Raw genomic sequence first — 19285 nt, 5'->3', positions numbered from 1 at the left:
ATCAAGGGCTGCATGCTCGTGGCCACGGAGACCTTGCAGAAAGCTATGGCCTTTTCTCAGGTTGTGCAGAACTAGCGCACGGGGAGGGGGGTGGATGTCTTAGGGTCAACAAAACCAGGCGAGAGTCAGCTAACCTTTCCAAGGACAGCTTGCAAACACTCCAGAGTTCTCTGCAAGCGGGTGGGGGCTGGGGTCGCGGGACGGTGTTTATCATTTTCAGCTGCAGCAGTGTAAGAGAAGTGTGCAGGTAGAAGTGGCCTGCCTTGGCCTGCCTTGTGGAGGCTGCAGTTTAGAGCGATCTGCAGGCCCCTGCCCCAGCTCCTATCTCACAGTCAGGCGGTCTTTGTCAGCCTGGGTTGTCCCACATCCTGCCACCTGGCCTGTCAGGAAAGCAGTGGTATTAAGTAAGGAAGGAGCTCAGCTTTTTCAGTTCTCCCTGCCTCTGATCTTTCCTTGGAAAGCCGGTCTCGTCAAGTGTCTCAGGGCAGCATTCTGGAAGAACCATTGTTCATTAGAGAGTCAGTCCTCTGGACCACATCCATTCCCCAGTGGCCCAGGTTATTGAGCAGCCAGTTACTGCTCCATTCTCATTGTCTATGGTGCTTCTTTCATTCTTGCAATTCTTTGTATAATTTTTGAATTTTTGGAGGGGTGCATTCCAAAATTCCATAAGGAATTGTTGATAAAAAGTCAGTGAGTTAACAGAAACTTAAATGTTCAGGGTAATATTGTATATTTTTGTCAATAAGGACATTACAATCACAGGTCAGAAAAATTATATTCTTTTCTCAAGTGTGGAGAAGTCCAAGTACTGGGCACTTAGACAGTGGGTCTTGATTTCCTTTAAGGATGCAATTCTGCAGGCTGTGCAAGGCTAAGCCTATGAATGAGATGGCATTTGGGCTATGGAATGTTGACATTTGCATGTCTTGCATATGGTTTACAGCTCTCACCATTTGAAAGATATTTGGGTTCAGAAGAAAATAATAGAAGTTTCAGAAAAGCAGAAAGAGGCTTCGCCTAACTGGAAAATCTTCCTATTGCCTGTTTCCACCTGGAAGAGCAGGCATTGCAACCATAGGTATGGTGCTGTGAGAATAGCAAGAGGCAGGTATTGGAAGACTGGGCTTCTAGGCAAAGTTCTGCCCCGATGGTGTGGGACCTGCGCAGGACCTGTACTTCTGTTGCCTTAGCTGCAGACTAAGGTGGTTATGTGACCTCAATAAGGGCAATAAGGTCGCCTTTGATTTTTAGCCCCAGCATCAAATATGGCCTTCTCTAGATGGCCGGACAACGCTTGTTGAGTGATGGACAGACAAATGAATGACTTAGTGAAAGAGACTTTGCCATACACAAAGGAGAAGTGTGTGTGATGTTTTTGTCCCTTCATTGTGTGTGTGTGTGTGTGGTTCTGGTATAATTTTGCCCAATTCTACCTGCAGGGAATGGTTGACATCAAAAGAGAGATTACTGTTTGACCCAGAGAATGACTTCTCCCAAACCTCATCTGGCAATCAGATCAGGAATCCTGACCCAAAACTTCTACCAGGAAACTCCTCAGAAGCACTCTTGGGGTCATTTAGGCCAACTGTCTTCAATGGCTTTAAGAGAGTCTAGACCCACCCGGGAGTGGCTTCTCTAATATTTAGGTTTTCTTTCACACTTACATCTATCTGTTCAACTTCTTTCTCAACTAGCAGCTTGCCCTGGCAAATAACATGATGCAGGAGTGGTATTAACAATTGCTGTGAAACTTTCTAGGGAATATCTTAATGCTCTGAAACCATCTTTGTCTTCATCTTGGAAATTAGGATGTATGGTGAGGCACCCTACTAAGTGCAAGTGAATGAGAGCTGGCTCTTCACACAGCTCCACACTGCAAAGATCCCAAGGTACATCAGTTCACATTATTCCACACTATTGGCGTGGGTTGTAGATGCTGGCTTTGTGCCTCTCCTCGTTCATTTGTCCTGAGTGGCCCCCTAGCTGCAATGTCTTTCCTCTTCTGCTTCCAGACTTTAATTTCCTTCTACCAGTTCATTATGTTTGAAGATTTCAGGGTGAAGGCAGGGTGGGAAATACATCTGAGTGTTGATACCTGAAAGGCGATAATAAATTTTAGCTGGCAGTTGTGTTGAAGTAATTGAGCTCCAGTGTCTGCTCTTGGAAGTGTAGAATTTAGTATTCTATTATTGTTATTATTTTGATGTTGTAAAGTTTAGTGGAGAGGTTCAGAAAGACTGCTGTTTGTTTGCTCTTAAAATTGCAAAGCATCTTGCTGGAAATAGGCTTTTTCATTGGTTATAAAACATTCAGTTTTATAACTCTTTAAAAAATATTGTAATGTATTTTATAAATAAACTCTTTATAAATATTTCTTTTTGGTGCTAAAGAGGAAACTCCAATCAGATGCCTGGACAACAGCATAAAATTGCAGGATTTTTCACAAAATATTTACTGTCTTTCCAGTATAGGGTTATTCCCCTCCTCCTCAGTACCCACTCTCCGCCTTCCTTCTCTTGTTTAGACTAATCTTTAAGAGTGATGTAACTTAAAACAGTCCAGTATGAGTTAATCTTTGGGGCCAGCTAGTATCCTGGGAGTAGAAGTGACTAAGATCTTTTGCCTACAGATTAGGGTAATGACAAGATCAAACACTGGGGTTTCCTGCAGGCAGGTATATAGGAGAGTAGATTCAAAGTCAGGCTAACGGAATGGGTTTTTTTCTTCCTCTTCAGGTATTGTGGAGCACGATGGCTGAGCAACAACTTCCTCTGGCTTTGTATTTGAGCAATATGCGGAAAGCTGTGAAGATCAGAGAGAGAACTCCAGAAGATATTTTTAAACCTACAAATGGGATCATTCATCATTTTAAATCCATGCACCGATACACACTGGAAATGTTCAGAACTTGCCAGTTTTGTCCACAATTTCGGGAGATCATCCAAAAAGCCCTCATCGACAGAAACATCCAGGCCTCCCTTGAAAGCCAGAAGAAGCTCAATTGGTGTCGAGAAGTCAGGAAGCTTGTGGCCCTGAAAACAAATGGTAAGACGAGCTTTTGTCTCGGGGGGCGGCTTCCACAGTGCTGGGTCCCCATTCACTAAATTTCAATAGACCGAACTCAAATCTCTTGAGGCCCCTTAGTATAGAAACTCAATGGGGGCAGCTGATGAAAGCAAGCTCGTTTTGTGAATATGCTCATTAAGGATATTTTCAAGTTGTGTATATTAGAGAGCAGAGCGCATTAGGGCTTGGGGAACGCATTTCTAAACACCATGCCTTTGCGAGTGACTGTGTATCTAATTCTTTTGACTGTTTAATTCAACTGTAAAATAGCCTTCCCTGGCCAGTAATGGAAATAATAAAAGACTTTAAGTTCAAAAGGACATGTTGTGAAAACTAGCATTCCTATTATTTCCCCCTGTCATTAGAAAATGCTTGTGATGATGACCTTGCACTTGAATTGATGGCATTTTATGGGTTCACCAATGAATGTCTGTTGAAGACAAGAAGAGGTTTTACTGTCTACTCCTTCCTTACCTAGGTTCTGTTGCTTATGATCCCATGATAGGAACTAGAAAGATATTTGAGATTTTTAGAGCTGATTTTAGACCTCTACAGCATTATTTTTAGACATAGTACTGAATTTCTTACTGTCTGTGCCTATCTGCCCAGTGGCCCTTTACTACTAGTAGCTGTTTCCTGTTCTAAGCTTTCCTGTTTTGTTTTTTAATTATTTCCTTTGAGCAATGTATGTACATCACAGAAACATCCGAGAATACTGTTTCATGCAGATATAAAATTCTACTTTATAGGTGTAGCTAATTATTAAAAAGCAAGTAGACTGTTCCAGATTGATTGAATGCTTATAGTCTAAGTAAGGGCAGAAATCAACAGGTCCTTAGACCGGTTACAGCCCTAAATTATCTCAATCAAAATAATACATTCATCCAAGTGCCAAAAATCCTGGTCGACAATGAGATGTTAAGAACATTAATTTAAGTAACTTAATTGGTTATATTAAGTCTGGCCATTTTTGACTTGGGTAAGTCGAGGGACATGTTTTTTTGCTTTGGTTCTGAGGGGTCTTATGCATCATCTCAACATCTTGCTTGTATTTTTTGAAACATAGATTCTTAGAAGCACAGATAGCTAGTATTTCTATTGTTCTTAGCATTAAATCAAGCGATGCATAGAAACAGGTAATTATGTTAAGTCATCATCAATGGGTTTATAGTCCTTTTTTTGTTGCAAAAAAAAGATGGAGTCAGCTTTGGGAGAGTTGGAAACAAAGAGGTTCTGCCGAATTAGAGATGTGGTAGAAAGAGGAAAACCTGGTTATCATGAAGAACATTAACTGACATTCTGAGTTTAACTTGCTCCATTTCCTTAAGGAAAAAATGGAATATAAAGAGTAAGCACCTGTTTTGCAAAAATTTGTCATTTAAATCAACAAGTTTTCACCCTACAAAGCAAACTACAAAAGCCAGTGCAGGTTTGATAACATTTTCTGGAAATAGGGATATTTAGGCTCAGAATCCTTTTGTTTCCCTCACTTTTAAGAAAATTTCTTAAAATTCTGGAAAAGGAAGAAAAGATATTTAGGGGAGAGGGGACACAAATGACTCTTCCTCTGACTTTTATCAGCATCTTTTTTTCTAAGCCTTCCACCTATAGGAGGGTTCTATAAAGTCAGTGGTCTGGGGAGGGGGTGATTCACAAGTTTGCATTTGAGGATATGAGACTGTGGTGAATGAGGAAGGGAGTAGGTGGCATAAAATTGAAACTTCATGTGAAAAATTCCAGCGTCTATTGGCTGCAGCGATTTCACTTGTATAATGAGTAGCCCTATTCCAGCTCACCCTGACCACACCCACTTGGAAAGTCCAGGGTGCACTTCGCAGTTTAAATGTCTACACACCAGAACAAAAAGTACAATAGCTGTTGCTCAATTGCTAGTCAAATAACTTAGCACTGGGGAATTCCAGATGTTACTTAGGGAATTTTATACTGGTGCATCTCAATAAAGAACTGAAAGTAAGCACAACAAGAAGAAAAAAGGTCTTATCTTTGCTCTAGATTTTGCAAAGGGGAAATTTCAACAGAATGCAATTGTTGCCACACTTCTGCCAAGATACAAGGCTTGGGCGATATTTTTCGTTCATTTGTTTGAATATTTATTTAGTTAGTTTTTATAAGTGTGTAAATTGAAGGGATATAGGCTATGGATGTGTATTTGAGGCCTTTTGTTGTTGTTGTTTTCTACGGTTTGACAGTAATTGAAATTTGATAAAATAGCTTTATTGCCCTGCTTAGAAAGAAAACAGTCGAATTTTTCTTTTTAAGAACAATTGTGCACTGGTCAAAAGAGATTAAGGAATAAACTTTTTCTTTTATAGTAAATATTCCCCCAAAATGTTTATCGTTCAGCCATTGGATAAAAAGTGCAGTCTCTTAAATTGTATATCTTAAGCTATAAAAGTAACAAATTAATGGAATAAAATTAGACCTATGTTTTGCTCGAAATGTCAAAATTCTTAAATGCAACCCTGAACACTGAATTATTTCCAAATTCAGGCACTCTTTAACTTTTAAAAAGGACTCTGCAAGTTTCTAACAAGCAGGTTCACAAAAGGCATTTCTGGGGGTGCGGCTGGATGAGTGGTAATTCAGTATCCTCAATCCCACTTTACAAACCAGTAGAAGAAACTCCCAGGCCTGAAAGGCTGCAGTGGAATGGTCAAGTCATTTACCACTGAGTCATAGCCAGACAGTCCCTGTCTAGTAAGGAGCCAGGCCGCCTTCCTGGTTTGTGCATGTTGTCCTGTGTGTCCTCTCCTAGAATCAGAGTAATAGTGCCAGTGTCTCAGCCAGAACATCAAGGGATATCAGAAAAGGACAGACTTTACAGATCATAATCCAATGCCCTCATTGCACAAAGAGAAAAAATACTCAGAGAGGTTAAGGAATTTCCCCCAAGGTCACATAAACTAGTTAGGGCAGAGCCAGGCTGGAACCAAGGTCCCGTGTGCTTATCTGTCTCTGGGTGTCTTATCTGTCTCTGGCTCTCTGTCTCTGGCTCGTTCGCTCTGTTATCAGTCATTAAAAATAAGAGCGAAAAGAATGATTTTTTTCCCTTAACGCTGTCTTCACCTAGTGCAATGTTATCGGTTAGTCTTTGACTAAGAATTAAACCATTTGCATTTCTGCATGCCCTGTTGGGTCCCCCACGATAGCTGTAGAGCTCATGTATGCTGAGAACCTTTACTGGGTTGGATTGCTTGAATTTGCTTCTCTTGTGTCCTCAGGTGATGGAAATTGCCTCATGCACGCTGCTTCTCAGTACATGTGGGGTGTTCAGGACACAGACTTGGTCCTGAGGAAGGCACTCTTCAGCACCCTCAAGGAGACGGATACACGCAACTTTAAATTCCGCTGGCAGCTGGAGTCTCTTAAATCTCAGGAATTTGAGGAAACGGGGCTTTGCTATGATACCCGGGTATGATTTGTTCCCCTATTAAGCATCTATTGACAGAACATTATGGTGGGAGATAGGGTACCATAGGCCACCCCCAGCTCTCAGTAGCATATGGTTTACTAGGTCACATGAACTTGGCTAAGCAAAGCGCGTAGTCAATGGAAAACACCAGAAACCTCTTCTGGGATGTACCAGAGTCTTTTGTCACTGCTGGGAGCTTCAGGGCAGCAGATTCCCACCTGTGTGTGAATTTATTTTAGCTGGATCATTCTGCTCCTGGCCTTCCCTGTGGCATTTTGGTTGTTTTTTGGTTTGATTGTCTTTTGCATGCTTTACTGAGCCAGCCAGTCAAATTCAGACCTCACCATTCTCAGTCACAAGTTTGGAATTTTTGTATACATTTGGATGAGGGGTTTCAAGTTATGCCTCATTAGGGATTTTTTTGAAAGCAGGTACTGTCCCTGTCCTCCCCCACTTTTGAGTTTGCCTTGTAGTGGAAAAAGTAAAGGAAGAAACCCCAAATGGGGAAAAAAGTGTGATCATTTGATTTATCATTTCCAGAAAGGGGAAGAGTAAGCTGAATTATATAAATGAATAACTATAGAATGAAGTCAGACTGCTTTTTTAATGCAGAGTACACTCAACTATTTTTTTTTTTTCATCTTTATCCCTCTTCCTTTAGAATTGGAATGATGAATGGGACAACCTTATCAAAATGGCGTCCACAGACACACCAGGGGCCCGCATTGGCCTTCAGTATAATTCACTGGAAGAAATCCACATTTTTGTCCTTTGCAACATCCTCAGAAGGCCGATCATTGTCATTTCAGGTGAGATGCCTGCAGATCACTTATTTGTATTTAAGTGCTTTTCAGCTTTCACACTTTAGCTTTTAGGAAGAACTCACGCTACCAAAGTTAGAGGCAATGGTAGCTCAATGTAATTCGATGAAAGTCACCTGAGGGCCTTATTTTTTCTTTCTTTTTCCTTCAATAGACAAGATGCTGAGAAGTTTGGAATCAGGTTCCAATTTTGCTCCTTTGAAGGTGGGCGGAATTTACTTGCCTCTCCATTGGCCAGCCCAGGAATGCTACAGATACCCCATCGTTCTCGGCTACGACAGCCAACACTTTGTACCCCTGGTGACCCTGAAGGACAGTGGGCCTGGTGAGAAAACATCAACTCACATTCGTAACTGCTGATAGAGACACCTCGTTAGGGCAGAGCCGGTACACCCCATTCCCACGGAACGTCAGGGTTTGCTCTTTTGTTCTTTTGCTCCTTCTTGAAATTGTCTCATTGAAGTGTATTATTTTTATTGAAATACGGTATTCTGTCATTTGCTTGGTTAGCAACAGTAGTGCAATAGCAGTATGATGATACCGCCCCCCTACTTTTTGTGTATGGCTTGGGAAGTACTTTTAGCATGTTAGTTGCAAGTAGAAGATATTTGTATATATTTTACTACCACCATTTCTATTAATACATGACAAATTAAGGCACACAGAGCCCTTAATACAGCGCCTGGCAAGGAGCAGGTAAATGTCAGGTTAGCTGTTATCATAATAGCTTAATATGCAAAAGGCACTTTGTAAATGCTTTAGGTGCATTATTTTATTTCATGTCATCTTCACAGCATCCCTGTGGGCTGCAAACATTGGTAGCCTTATATTACAGATAAGGCACTTGAAGCTCAGAGAAGTTTAATAACTTACCTAATGTCACAGATTTGAAAGTAGCCAAGGCAGCATTCGAACGTGAGTCAGCCTGATTCTGAAGCGTGGGAATTTAACCAATAAGATCCATTGCCTCCAGGCTACTTCGTATTCTGTGGCCTTCCTGGAAACAATGCATTTTATATTAGAGTTTAGTGCAGTTCGTTTCCCCATTTGAGGTTGTGGCTAGATAATACTTTTCTGCTCCAATTGTATCCTTTCTATATTGTCAAATTTTAATCATTATATGCCTAGCCTCACACACAATCTCATTTAGTTGAATCATATTGGGCTTTTGTTTTTCTTCCTCAGAAATCCGTGCTGTTCCACTTGTTAACAGAGAGCAAGGACGATTTGAAGACTTGAAAGTTCACTTTTTGACAGAACCTGAAAAAGTGATGAAGGAAAAGCTGTTGAAAGAGTACTTGATGGTGATAGAAATCCCAGTCCAAGGCTGGGATCATGGCACCACCCATTTGATTAATGCTGCAAAGTAAGCACTTTATTTTTAGCTCTATTCTTTGTCCTTAACTATTTTTAATTAAGCCGCATACGCTGATGCCACCCCAAAGCTCAACAGTAAAGTTATTTGAAGCCAGTTTCCTCCAACATGCATCAAATACAGAGGCCTGTGTATGAGTCAAAGAGGGTCACTTGAGGCGTTACTAACTTTGGTTTCAAATGGAAACAAGTAGTTTATCCATAATGATTCTCCTGCATATCTGGGTGCTGAGAATTTTGGCTTTTAAAAGTATGTTTACGTCAAGGACAGTTGTTTTTCTTAACTGCCGTAGTACCAGACTAACAAGTGAAAATTCTTAGAAACAAAAGCATTTTGCTCTAGGCTTCTTGGTAATGACAGACACACCAGACACAGACTAGGTTGTAGAATGTGTTTATGTGGCAGCCACGTGATTTCATCACCGAGAAAGGGGAGGAAACATCCAGAGTGCACAGCGTACAGCTATCCAAATTTTAAACACTGGTTTTGTGTTAAAGAGATGCCTATTTCTTAGAACTTGAAATGCATGAGATGACTGTGCAGGCATAAAAGAATCAGTTTCCTGAAGTGGAGAGTAACAAATTACAGAGTCAAAAATAAATAACACCTGGGAGTGTGTCTGCCTCTTAGTTACTGTTCAGGGGAGTTAACTCTAATAGAGACCAGGCACCAGTTTAAAATTAATAAGAGCAAAACACAGAACACAGAGCTCCAAAGTGGTTTGTAGCATAAAGTAGACTAGTCCCAAAAGAACTAGAAATTTGATCTCTGAGAAGTTAGAAAGTAAAAGTGACTTTTTAAAAGAGGAATGGAGTCATTAAGTGTAGAGACAGCCTCAGAGTAGCCTTTCTTTGGAATTATACATAATTTGGGGTGGACCAAGACTGATTAAAGAAGACTGTGATTCTTGAAATTGTGAAGTGCTGGGTGGAGCAAACTTCTCATGCTAAGCCTGCATTTCAGTGGCCGATTATAGTTATTGCCAGAATTCATATTCTGAAAGTTTGCTTTATGAGCTAATGATGTACAAATGTTTGTGTGTGTGTGTGAATGTGTGTGTGTGTGCGTGCACGCACGTGTGCATATGTGTAATCTCATATTTTTCCTTTTGGTCTTTAGGTTGGATGAAGCTAACTTACCGAAAGAAATAAACCTGGTGGACGATTACTTTGAACTTGTTCAGCACGAGTACAAGAAGTGGCAGGAGAACAGCAAGCCAGGGCGGAGGGAACTGCACACTCAGAACCCTTTGGAACCTTCTGTTCCCCCACTTTCTCTCATGGATGTAAAATGCGAAACGCCCAACTGTCCTTTCTTCATGTCTGTGAACACCCAGCCTTTGTGCCATGAATGTGCAGAGAGGCGGCAAAAGAACCAGAACAAATCCCCAAAGCTGAACTCCAAGCCGGGCCCTGACGTGGCGCTTGGGGTCTCTCGGGGCGAGGCCTATGAGCCCGTGGCCTGGCGCCCGGAGGAGCCAGCCGGGGGACCTCATTCGGCACCGCCGACAGCACCCAGCCTTTTCCTGTTCAGCGAGACCACCGCTATGAAGTGCAGGAGCCCCGGCTGCCCATTCACGCTGAACGTGCAGCACAACGGGTTTTGTGAGCGTTGCCACAGTGCCCGGAAACTGAATATGGGCCATCCCTCGATCAGCACGAGGCATTTAGATCCTAGCAAGTGCCGAGCATGCCTCCAGGACGTGACCAGGACATTTAATGGGATCTGCAGTACTTGCTTCAAAAGGACTACGGCAGAGCCCTCCTCAAACCTCAGCTCCAGCATCCCTCCTTCCTGTCATCAGAGATCCAAGTCGGACCCGTCACAGCTCACCCAGAGTCCCTCTCCGCATTCTTGCCACAGAGCTGGAAGCGAGGCCCCCTCTGGCTGCCTCTCTCAGGCTGCACGGACTCCAGGAGACAGGACTGGGACGAGCAAGTGCAGAAAAGCCGGCTGCATATATTTTGGGACTCCAGAAAACCAGGGCTTTTGCACGCTGTGTTTCATCGAGTACATAGAAAACAAACGTGAGTGAAAAGATGGCTTTTGTAACCCCCGTTTCGAAACCTGTCTAGAAGGGGTTTCGTTCCTGAACTTCAGGAAAGGAGACCCTCTAGTAAAAAAAAAAAAAAAAAAAAAGACCCTGGAGTAAAATTTCACACAGAGGGACAGTCACAGTGCTCCTGCTAGCCGCACGTGGAAGCAAAAGGCACAGAATACCGTGTTCTAAAACCCAAAAGTGCCCCATAGACAGATTTCATAGAATTTATTTCTGTAGGTCACTCAGTGTTGAGTTTATAAGGTAGAGTTTAAACTAGACTTCTTTTGCAACTTTGGCATAATAGAGAAAATTCAGAATCTGAAGAGCAGCAGCTGGAGAGAGGAAGTCTCCACTGACATTGCAAGAAAACATTTGTGGTTTTTAGAAATCTCTAATTCGAAAGAAGGGCAGGCAGTTCATGTCTCTGTTCTTTTACTGTGACTGACCGGTGAGGCATGTTCAAAAGTGAGAGATTTGTCAAGTCAAAGATGTTTCAATAATAGTATCATTATTATTGTTTTTTTTATTTTGCTGAATTTATAAAAGGCTGCCCAATATATTAGTGAAGGCTGGCCTAATCTGTATTTGGAACCTGTTTTTTTTCTCATGTCATTGTCTCTCTCAGCTTGGTGACTCATATGGGGTACTGATTACCATCAATTTTCTTCTAGATTTTGTTGCTGCCTCAGGGAAAGCCAGTCCCACGGCCTCCAGGTTCCAGAATGCTGTCCCTTGCCTGGGGAGGGAATGTGGCACCCTTGGAAGCACCGTGTTTGAAGGATACTGTCAGAAATGCTTCATCGAAGCTCAGAATCAGAGATTGCACGAAGCAAAAAGGACGGAAGAGCAACTGGTAAGACGTTTTGAGGAACTGTCCTCTCTCCCGTGGGCCAGTCCTCCTTGCTGGAGTTGTTTCTTCCGACTGTGATAAGTAGCCTTTCCTCCCTGCTGAGTTCCAGGGAGAACCTGGGGAAAAAGTCACCTTGGCCCTGGGGCTGGAAGTGCAGCAACTGCTGTTGACTCAAATAACCTAGGTATATTTTAGAATTTGTTTTAAAAAGCAAATAAAACTAGCTGTAGAATAAAACCTCTTAAGAAGCCTTCAGAAGCCAGATGGCAATCGGAGACTTTTTGGATTTGAAGTGGCCAGCAGACTTTCTGTAATAATCCTTTATCAAGAGGAGACAAGAGCAGGATTGGGCCTTGTTAGTACTTGGATGGGAGACTACCTAGGACGATTGTAAGTTGACAAGGTCCTTGCAATCTGTGAGGTCAACCAAGGGTTGCCTCGTTTAATAGATAGATAGATAGATAGATAGATAGATAGATAGATAGATAGATAGATAGATAGATAAATGAGACGAGAGGAGGAGACAGAGCATCCAGGTGCCTCCATGAATGGCATATAAGAAAAGCAAATATTGATAGATGCCTCTCCTGTTGTTTACAGAATGGTAGGGACACTGTCTGAATAATTAAGGGCAGCTAATTAATCCCAACAGCAGTGAGCTGAGCCGGCGTTGGCAGGCCTCTGCGTGAGGACTGGGGATTCCGTTGGCCTCTCTGGGGCCAGGTCTGCTTTTGTGGGATTGGGAGGGTAGTCGACAGCTCCTGCTCTTCAGTTGCACATGCGACTCCGTTCCCTCGGTCAGGCAGTTGCTCTTCACCCCACAGAGCCCTTTGGCATCCACACTGTCCTATGAGATCGCACGGTGCTCTCCCTGAGAGATGTAAATCACAGTTCTCTCTTCTCTTTCTCCTCAGAGGATGAGCCAGCGCAGAGACATGCCTCGAACCACACAGAACGCCTCTAGGCCCAAGTGTGCCCGAGCCTCCTGCAAGAACATCCTGGCCTGCCGCAACGAGGAACTCTGCATGGAGTGCCAGCACCTCGGTCAGCGCGTGGGCCCCGGAGCCCACCGGGGCGAACCTATTCCTGAAGAGCCCCCCAAACAGCACTGCCGGGCCCCCGCCTGCGATCACTTTGGCAACGCCAAGTGCAACGGCTACTGCAACGAATGCTTTCAGTTCAAGCAATTGTACGGCTAACTCAAAACAGGTGAGGCAGCCCCGGCTGTTAGCCAACATGGTGCTACGCTCTATACACTGATGCCTCTGGAGGGCCGTCCCGGCAACCGTGGGCTCCACAGTGTCTTTGAGCAAGAGAGGAAAGATAAGCTCTGCGTCGTGGCCTTGAATTTGGTAACTGGGGAACATTCCCAGGTGGCCTTCACGCAAAACGTGTGATCAGCAACAGATGGTGTCGGAGCCAGCCCGGGGCTGCGCCTTCTCTCCTACCAGAGGAAGGCCAGGACGTTCATGGACTTGGAATGCGTGCCAGGAATCCTTCATCATCTTTTGAGAAAAGGGGAAGGACACACAGTCAGAGCCACTCCACCTGCCTTCCATCGACATTGCTCAGAGATGGGAAGCTGAATCCTCGTGACTCACGGGCCCTCTCCAAGAAGCTCAGGAAGCTCAGGGAAAACAGACGTTTTTCAGAGTGTCAGTGGTTAATGGTTTTTCTCTACCTGCCTCATTCCTTTCTCATGGACTGTGATTCTGAGGCTGCTGAGACTAAGTTCATACCAAAAAGCAAAACAGCTGCTCTTTACAATATGCACCTTGTAAAAAATGACAACGTTTTAGTGGGAAGTTGTGTAACTCTTTTGGTCATCACTGTCTTCACTTCTAAAGAGGTTAGCTAGAACTGAGGTGTGCATAAAAATGTGTACATATATAATGTACCCTTATGTATGAGGGAATTTTTTTTATTAAGTTGAAATGCTGCCCTAGAGGAATAAGGAGACTGCATAATAATGACCTATTTTCTGGTTGTTGCTAGGGCACCACCTATATACACAGCTTTCATGAACTCAGCCTGCTGCTTTGTTAAAGTTCCTGTGTCTGTGGAGTTAACTTTATTTATTTTATTGCAGACTTTAAGGTTATTTAAATGAAGATATTTCTTCTCTGAGGAAAATGCTATAGTGTCTTCTTGAGATAACATATCTGCTCTGGGTCGTGTTATGGAACCAGGCGAGTTCCTCACTGCCGTGGGGGCGTCGGCCTCGCTGATGCACTTTGGTTGCCTTCCCTAGGAAAAAAGGAATCACATCAAGAGTAAATTTATTAAAATCTCATACTTTTTCTTAATGAAATTTCGGACAGAACCACTTCCCAGCCACAATACATGATTGCCTCTGAGTATCCTACCTCCTTAGAGATATGATTGGAAGGCATCAGGGATGAGATTCGAGAAGGTCACAGGGAAAGATGTGGCCATTAATGATAGTTTTATTTGCTGTGTTAATGCTGTGTCCTGGGGTGCTGGGCAGTGTCCTGGCAGCCAGTGAAAACTTAGCATCGAGGACAGCAAAACCCTACAACCATGAGTATGAAGAGATTTCTTTCTGTCCTTGGCCTGTAGTTTCTCCGTGTGCTTTGTGTAACTGTCATACTTGTTGTAGAAAAGAAAGAAAGAAGGGAAAACGCATTGTCCCCAGAGGTAAAAGCTGCCATTTTTGGAGGTCTGGACTTATGACCAGAAAATATTGGCAATCTGTAACTCTAATTAGCTGACGTGTTCTTCACTTGGGGCATCGTAAGTCGTTTCCTCTACATAAACCTTTATAATTTTTTTCTAAAGATTTTAAAGAAACTTCAGTGTTTTCATTAATTCTTTTAAAGTTGACATTTTAATAGTTTGTATCAATATTCTCATTCTTAATGTGAAAAAGTGAAATTATTTATACTTATTATAGAAAATATTTGAAATTTGCACATGTAGTTGTCCCTAGTAGACTTCTGTTTACTATGTTGGATTTCTTCAAGTTTTCCTAAATAATTGTAACTTTTCACAAAAGCAATTATTAAAAAATAAATTATTTAAGAACAAATCTTCATGTTTTCTATTTACGAATGATGAAAGAAAAACGCCTATCGAGTTCCCAAACGACTTTGTTTTAAGGTGCACCTGGGCAGGAGATGCATCTCATCCATGGGTAGTAAGAGAGCTTTGTAAAATAGTAAGTGTGTGACACCGAGGGCCCGATAGGAGTGGGAAAGGCCTGCCAGTTCCATCTCCCATGAGATGCTAGCTCCCTGTGCTCCTCTGAGGGTTCCTACCCTAACCCTTAATAAAGTATAGAAAGAATAAACAAGGGGGAGGAGCAGAGAGAGACAGGAAAGAAAGAGAAATAGGAGGGGAGGAAGGAAGACTAGTGTAAGATTTCCTGGGTCAGCCCTTAGAAGAGGCGACCTATGGCTGTGATGGCCATGAGGACTGACAGCATCCGTGTCCCAGGAAATCTTAAAGTGATATTCTTCAACCCAATACATACGGACCCATAGGGGATTGACTCAGGAGGACTAGGAAGCTCCTGGAATCTTTTTTTTTTTTTAAGTTCCCCAGGAGATTCTGATCATCAGCCAGATTTTAGAACCACACTTTAAAAATTACTTGTAATCTTCTTTCAACTTGTGGGAAATTTTAGCATGCAAGAAAGTAGAGTGTAATGAACCCCCACACATCCGTCATTCAGTTTCAATAATTATCAACATTTTGCCAAATTTATTTCATCTCTAACCCTCCCTTTTTATTTTTTTCTGGATTATTTGAAAGCAAATCCCAGATATTGTGCCCTCACACCCACAAATACATCAATGTGCATCTCTGATTGAAGAATATGTTCTTTTTATGTAACCACCATTATTATACCTCACTAAATTATTTTCGGTATCATTCAATACTAATTATGTATTCTAATCTCTCAGATTGGCCACTATACAAACAGCTTTTGCTTTCGATTGCTTCCATTTCTTAAGGCTCTTTTATTCTGTACGATTCCCTTTTAATTTTTCATGCTATTAATTTGTTAGGGCAACTAGCTCATTTGCTCTGTAGAATAGCCCACATTCTGGATTTGGCTAATTGCTTTCTTATGGTATCATTTAACTTGCTTTTCTACACTTCTTATTAGATTTTGATTCAATTAGGCGAGAATCATTTGCAGATGGTACTGTGTATGCGAGCCCCACTGCACCCCATCCTGTACGAGCTGTATGAACCCTTTGTGGAGGAATCGCAAAGTCTCAAATTGACCTCTTTTTCTTCGTTCTTCCTTATATCTCTCTCAGCTTTAAAAATTACAATTCTTCAATCAGCATAAAGGACATAAGCATTTGACCATAAGTCATCAGGATTTTTTAAATAGGAAGTGACCTATGGTTAGCAAATTATCTCTGACTCAGAAGAATGGCTCCTAGACAGGGAACTGGGGCAGGTTTGGAGCCAATTAGGTCAGGGCTCCAATTTGGAGTCCTGGATAGACTTCTGGGGGTTGGGGACTCTATAAAGCATATGCAAAATTTTATGTTGGGGTGTGTACATTGTTTTTCTGAAGTGGATCCAATCAATGGCTTTCTTCCATCTCAAATAAAATGACGACTTTCCAAAAACCTAAGTATAAGAGGACTGAAAAATAAGACTTAGAAAGAACTGGCTTTGCTTCAGCTTATTTAGATCTTCACTTCCAATGCTGTAGAATGTCACTTTCATACCACACCAGGATGTAAGCTCAATATCCAAAATTAAATTCATTATATAATATCCCTGCCCTCTTTCCATGCTCAGGGAAGAGTATTATCCTCCTAGCCACCTCTAGATTTTCTTCTCCTCCTCCCGCATTCAAACTTCCATGAAATGTATCTTCGAAATGGCTCTCAAATCCATTCCTTCCCCTCTATCCTTCTGCTGCTCTATCTTGGCCTCCTTCTATCTTTTTGCCTCTAGTTTCCCCTTTTAGCCCACTCATTTGCTGTACCTTTACTAGTTACCTGTGCCTGTAAATTATAGATAGACTTGGTGATGCTTCTCCTTTAATTAAAATTCCTTGATGGCTTTTTACTGCTCCCAATGCTGGGTGCATGCAGCCAGGAGATGCAGGAAAAAAAAAAAAAAAAACATGAAACCTCTGAGTTCATTGAGCTAATATTTGATATGAATTACTGCTGGTGTCCTCCCTTTGTCAGCATCAGGGGTCATGGTCACCTGAGTAGCTCTGCAGTAATTGTGAGCTCTCACCACAGCAGGCAGCAGTGGCAACCTCCTTTACTCGCTTCCTGCATAATGGCACAATTACATTTGCCTTATCCCTTTTCATGCGATTTTATTGCCAAAACCGATATAGCTGTGCCACCTATAAACTCTCTTATTTACACTCTTAAACTCAGAAATCAAACTTTCTCATGTTTAAAAATTATCCAAATAAAGAGTTGCAGACTGTTTTGAACCCGTTTATTAGAAATATCAACATATCGATACCTTTCCAACTAATCAACATCAAAGATTGAAATTTACTAGCTGAGTTTCAACAAAAACCTTGTTATAATTGATAGCTGGATGTGAAATGTAATTATTCATAAATAAGGAGACACAGTGATTTTTTTCTTTCTATCCATCTTCTGTTTTTCTATCTTCTGTAGGTGTCATTCCCAGCTCTGACAGTCTTAACAAGAATCACAATAAAGTAAACTTAGAATCAGACTTTGAAATGGCTATATCACAAAGCAATAGATGATGATTTTTTTAAAAAAATAAAGCACATTTACTAATTTTATTATTTCCTATAGAGAGCAAAACATTTTACCATTAATAAAAATAATTATCTTAAAATATTGCTTCATTTATTGTTACCTCAGTGTTTTGAAATTCCTAATGCTTCGTGATTTTTAATATTTTGTGTAATATGATCATATAGTTTAGTTACTTTAAAATAATATATACATATTGCGAATGCATGTTCAAAAATGTTTTAAAAGATGATATGAGATGAAAAGCGTTTAGAGTTCAATTTCCAACATGTTGTGCAATGTTCTTTACAATTCAAACCAACTTAAGTCTTCATTCTTGTCTCTTGCCACTATATTATATCTATCTCATGGTCTTCTAGACAAGTCTTTATTCTTCTGCATTCTCTAGAATAAGACACCTTTTCGGTTTCAGGATCCCTTTGTATTCTTAAAACTTATTAAGGACCCCAGAGAGCTTTTGTTTGTGTGTGTTATATCTATTTATATTTACCATTTTAGAAATTAAAACTAAAAAATATTTCCAAGCACAGAACACACAAGCAAACATTCCATTAGTTTCCAGAATGATGACATCATTCCATGTAATGGAGCCTCTGGAAAACTCCACTGTATACTCATGAGAGACTGAGAACAAGAAAGGCAAATAACACCTTAGTGTTATTATAAACATATTTTTCTACCTCATGGAGTCCCTGACAGAGTCGCAAAGACCTCCAGAGGTCTCCAGACCAAACTTTCAGAACCTCCGCTCTCAAACAATGATCCTAACCCAAGATTCCTATCACCACACCAGTAACACCTGCAGGATGTTTTGAAAATACCCGTGGCCATGCTCTGACTCTGGCCAGTACTTCAGTGCATATTGTAAGTCATGGGCCTGGATAAATTTCGCTGCACCAAGCCCTGGCTGAGAAGATTTTCTATAAACAATGGACTCTGCTTTTTTGACTGTGTGTCCCTACCAGTAAAAATATTTTGAGCATGTACTCCCCAAAGATGTGTTTATTTCTTTATATATACATATTATAATATACATATTACTATATCAGTGTATCTTGTGCTTTGCAAAACATGCAAAAACTTAAGAGATAAAAATTAAATTTAAAAAATTCTACCATTTTCCTGCCAAGCCCCAGTGACTCTTCTGCACGCACCCCAGAGAAAGCTTCTGGAGAACATTCTGAAAATTTCTCTACATCTCTGCCTTATCTTTAAAAGTCTTCTGGTTTCCTCATCTGCCTTCCACTCCCTTCTCTCTTCTCCCTTCACCAGAATCTGGTAGAGTTCCTGCCTTCTGTTCTGCATTCTCCCAGATATCATGGAAAGAGCTCGATATTTTGTAAAAGAAATTATAGGTTCAAACCCCTACCCCACTGCCTGTTAGTTATTCAGACTTGAACAAGTTAACTCATGTCTGAGTCTCAGGTTCCCCATCTGTAAAATGCCCATTAAATGTTTTTAAAAATACATTAGGGAAATTCTTCCCCTCATCCTACAATAAAATGGTTCTCAACCCTGAGGACATATAGAATCCCCTAGAAGTCGTTTAAATCGAGTCCATGCCGAATTTCACTTTTAACTGGCATGGGATGGCACTCTTGGGTATTGAATTTTTTAAGTTCAGGTGAATGTAGTATGCAGCCAGGGTTTAAAATCACTAATAGCCAAAAGAGTACAAACAATTTTCCCAGAGGCAATGAAGAGAAAAGAAACACAATTACACAAATGTACCTAGGGCATTTGAAGAGGGCAGGTAACTTCTTTCAGGTGTTGTCTTCTGCAGGTGATCACCTTGTCATCTGCACCCTCTCTAGGTGGCATTTATTATCATTGTGAGTTTTCTTTGGCATAAAAGTGGCATTAAATCTCCATCTTCCAGAGACAATATCATATTGACCAAGATCAAAGATATGCTACTAAATTGATAATTTACGTGAGAACAACTTACAAGA

General features: G+C 41.4%; 1 protein-coding gene across 3 annotated transcripts in view; it reads left to right on the top strand.

Annotated features, from left to right (window-relative positions):
- Positions 1-14638, top strand: part of TNFAIP3 (TNF alpha induced protein 3) — a 15126-nt gene extending 488 nt beyond the window's left edge. The window contains exons 1-9 of one of the 3 annotated variants that reach the window (XM_006915378.3): positions 1469-1892; positions 2739-3048; positions 6312-6502; positions 7164-7311; positions 7478-7648; positions 8509-8689; positions 9818-10725; positions 11411-11592; positions 12504-14638. In XM_006915378.3, coding sequence (XP_006915440.1) covers positions 2754-3048; positions 6312-6502; positions 7164-7311; positions 7478-7648; positions 8509-8689; positions 9818-10725; positions 11411-11592; positions 12504-12788 — 2361 coding nt within the window. In that variant the 5' untranslated portion in view covers positions 1469-1892; positions 2739-2753 and the 3' untranslated portion in view covers positions 12789-14638. Of the gene's footprint in view, positions 1-1468; positions 1893-2566; positions 2639-2738; positions 3049-6311; positions 6503-7163; positions 7312-7477; positions 7649-8508; positions 8690-9817; positions 10726-11410; positions 11593-12503 lie in introns of those variants that run through there. The other 2 variants (XM_006915377.2, XM_006915376.3) reach the window with 2 other exon arrangements.
- The last annotated feature ends 4647 nt before the right edge of the window (positions 14639-19285 follow it).

The sequence above is a fragment of the Pteropus alecto genome, unplaced genomic scaffold (genome assembly GCF_000325575.1).
Source record: "Pteropus alecto unplaced genomic scaffold, ASM32557v1 scaffold185, whole genome shotgun sequence".
In the NCBI taxonomy this organism is placed as follows: domain Eukaryota; kingdom Metazoa; phylum Chordata; class Mammalia; order Chiroptera; family Pteropodidae; genus Pteropus; species Pteropus alecto.
Note: the sequence above shows the minus strand (reverse complement) of the source record. Positions and strands in the feature narration are given on the sequence as shown.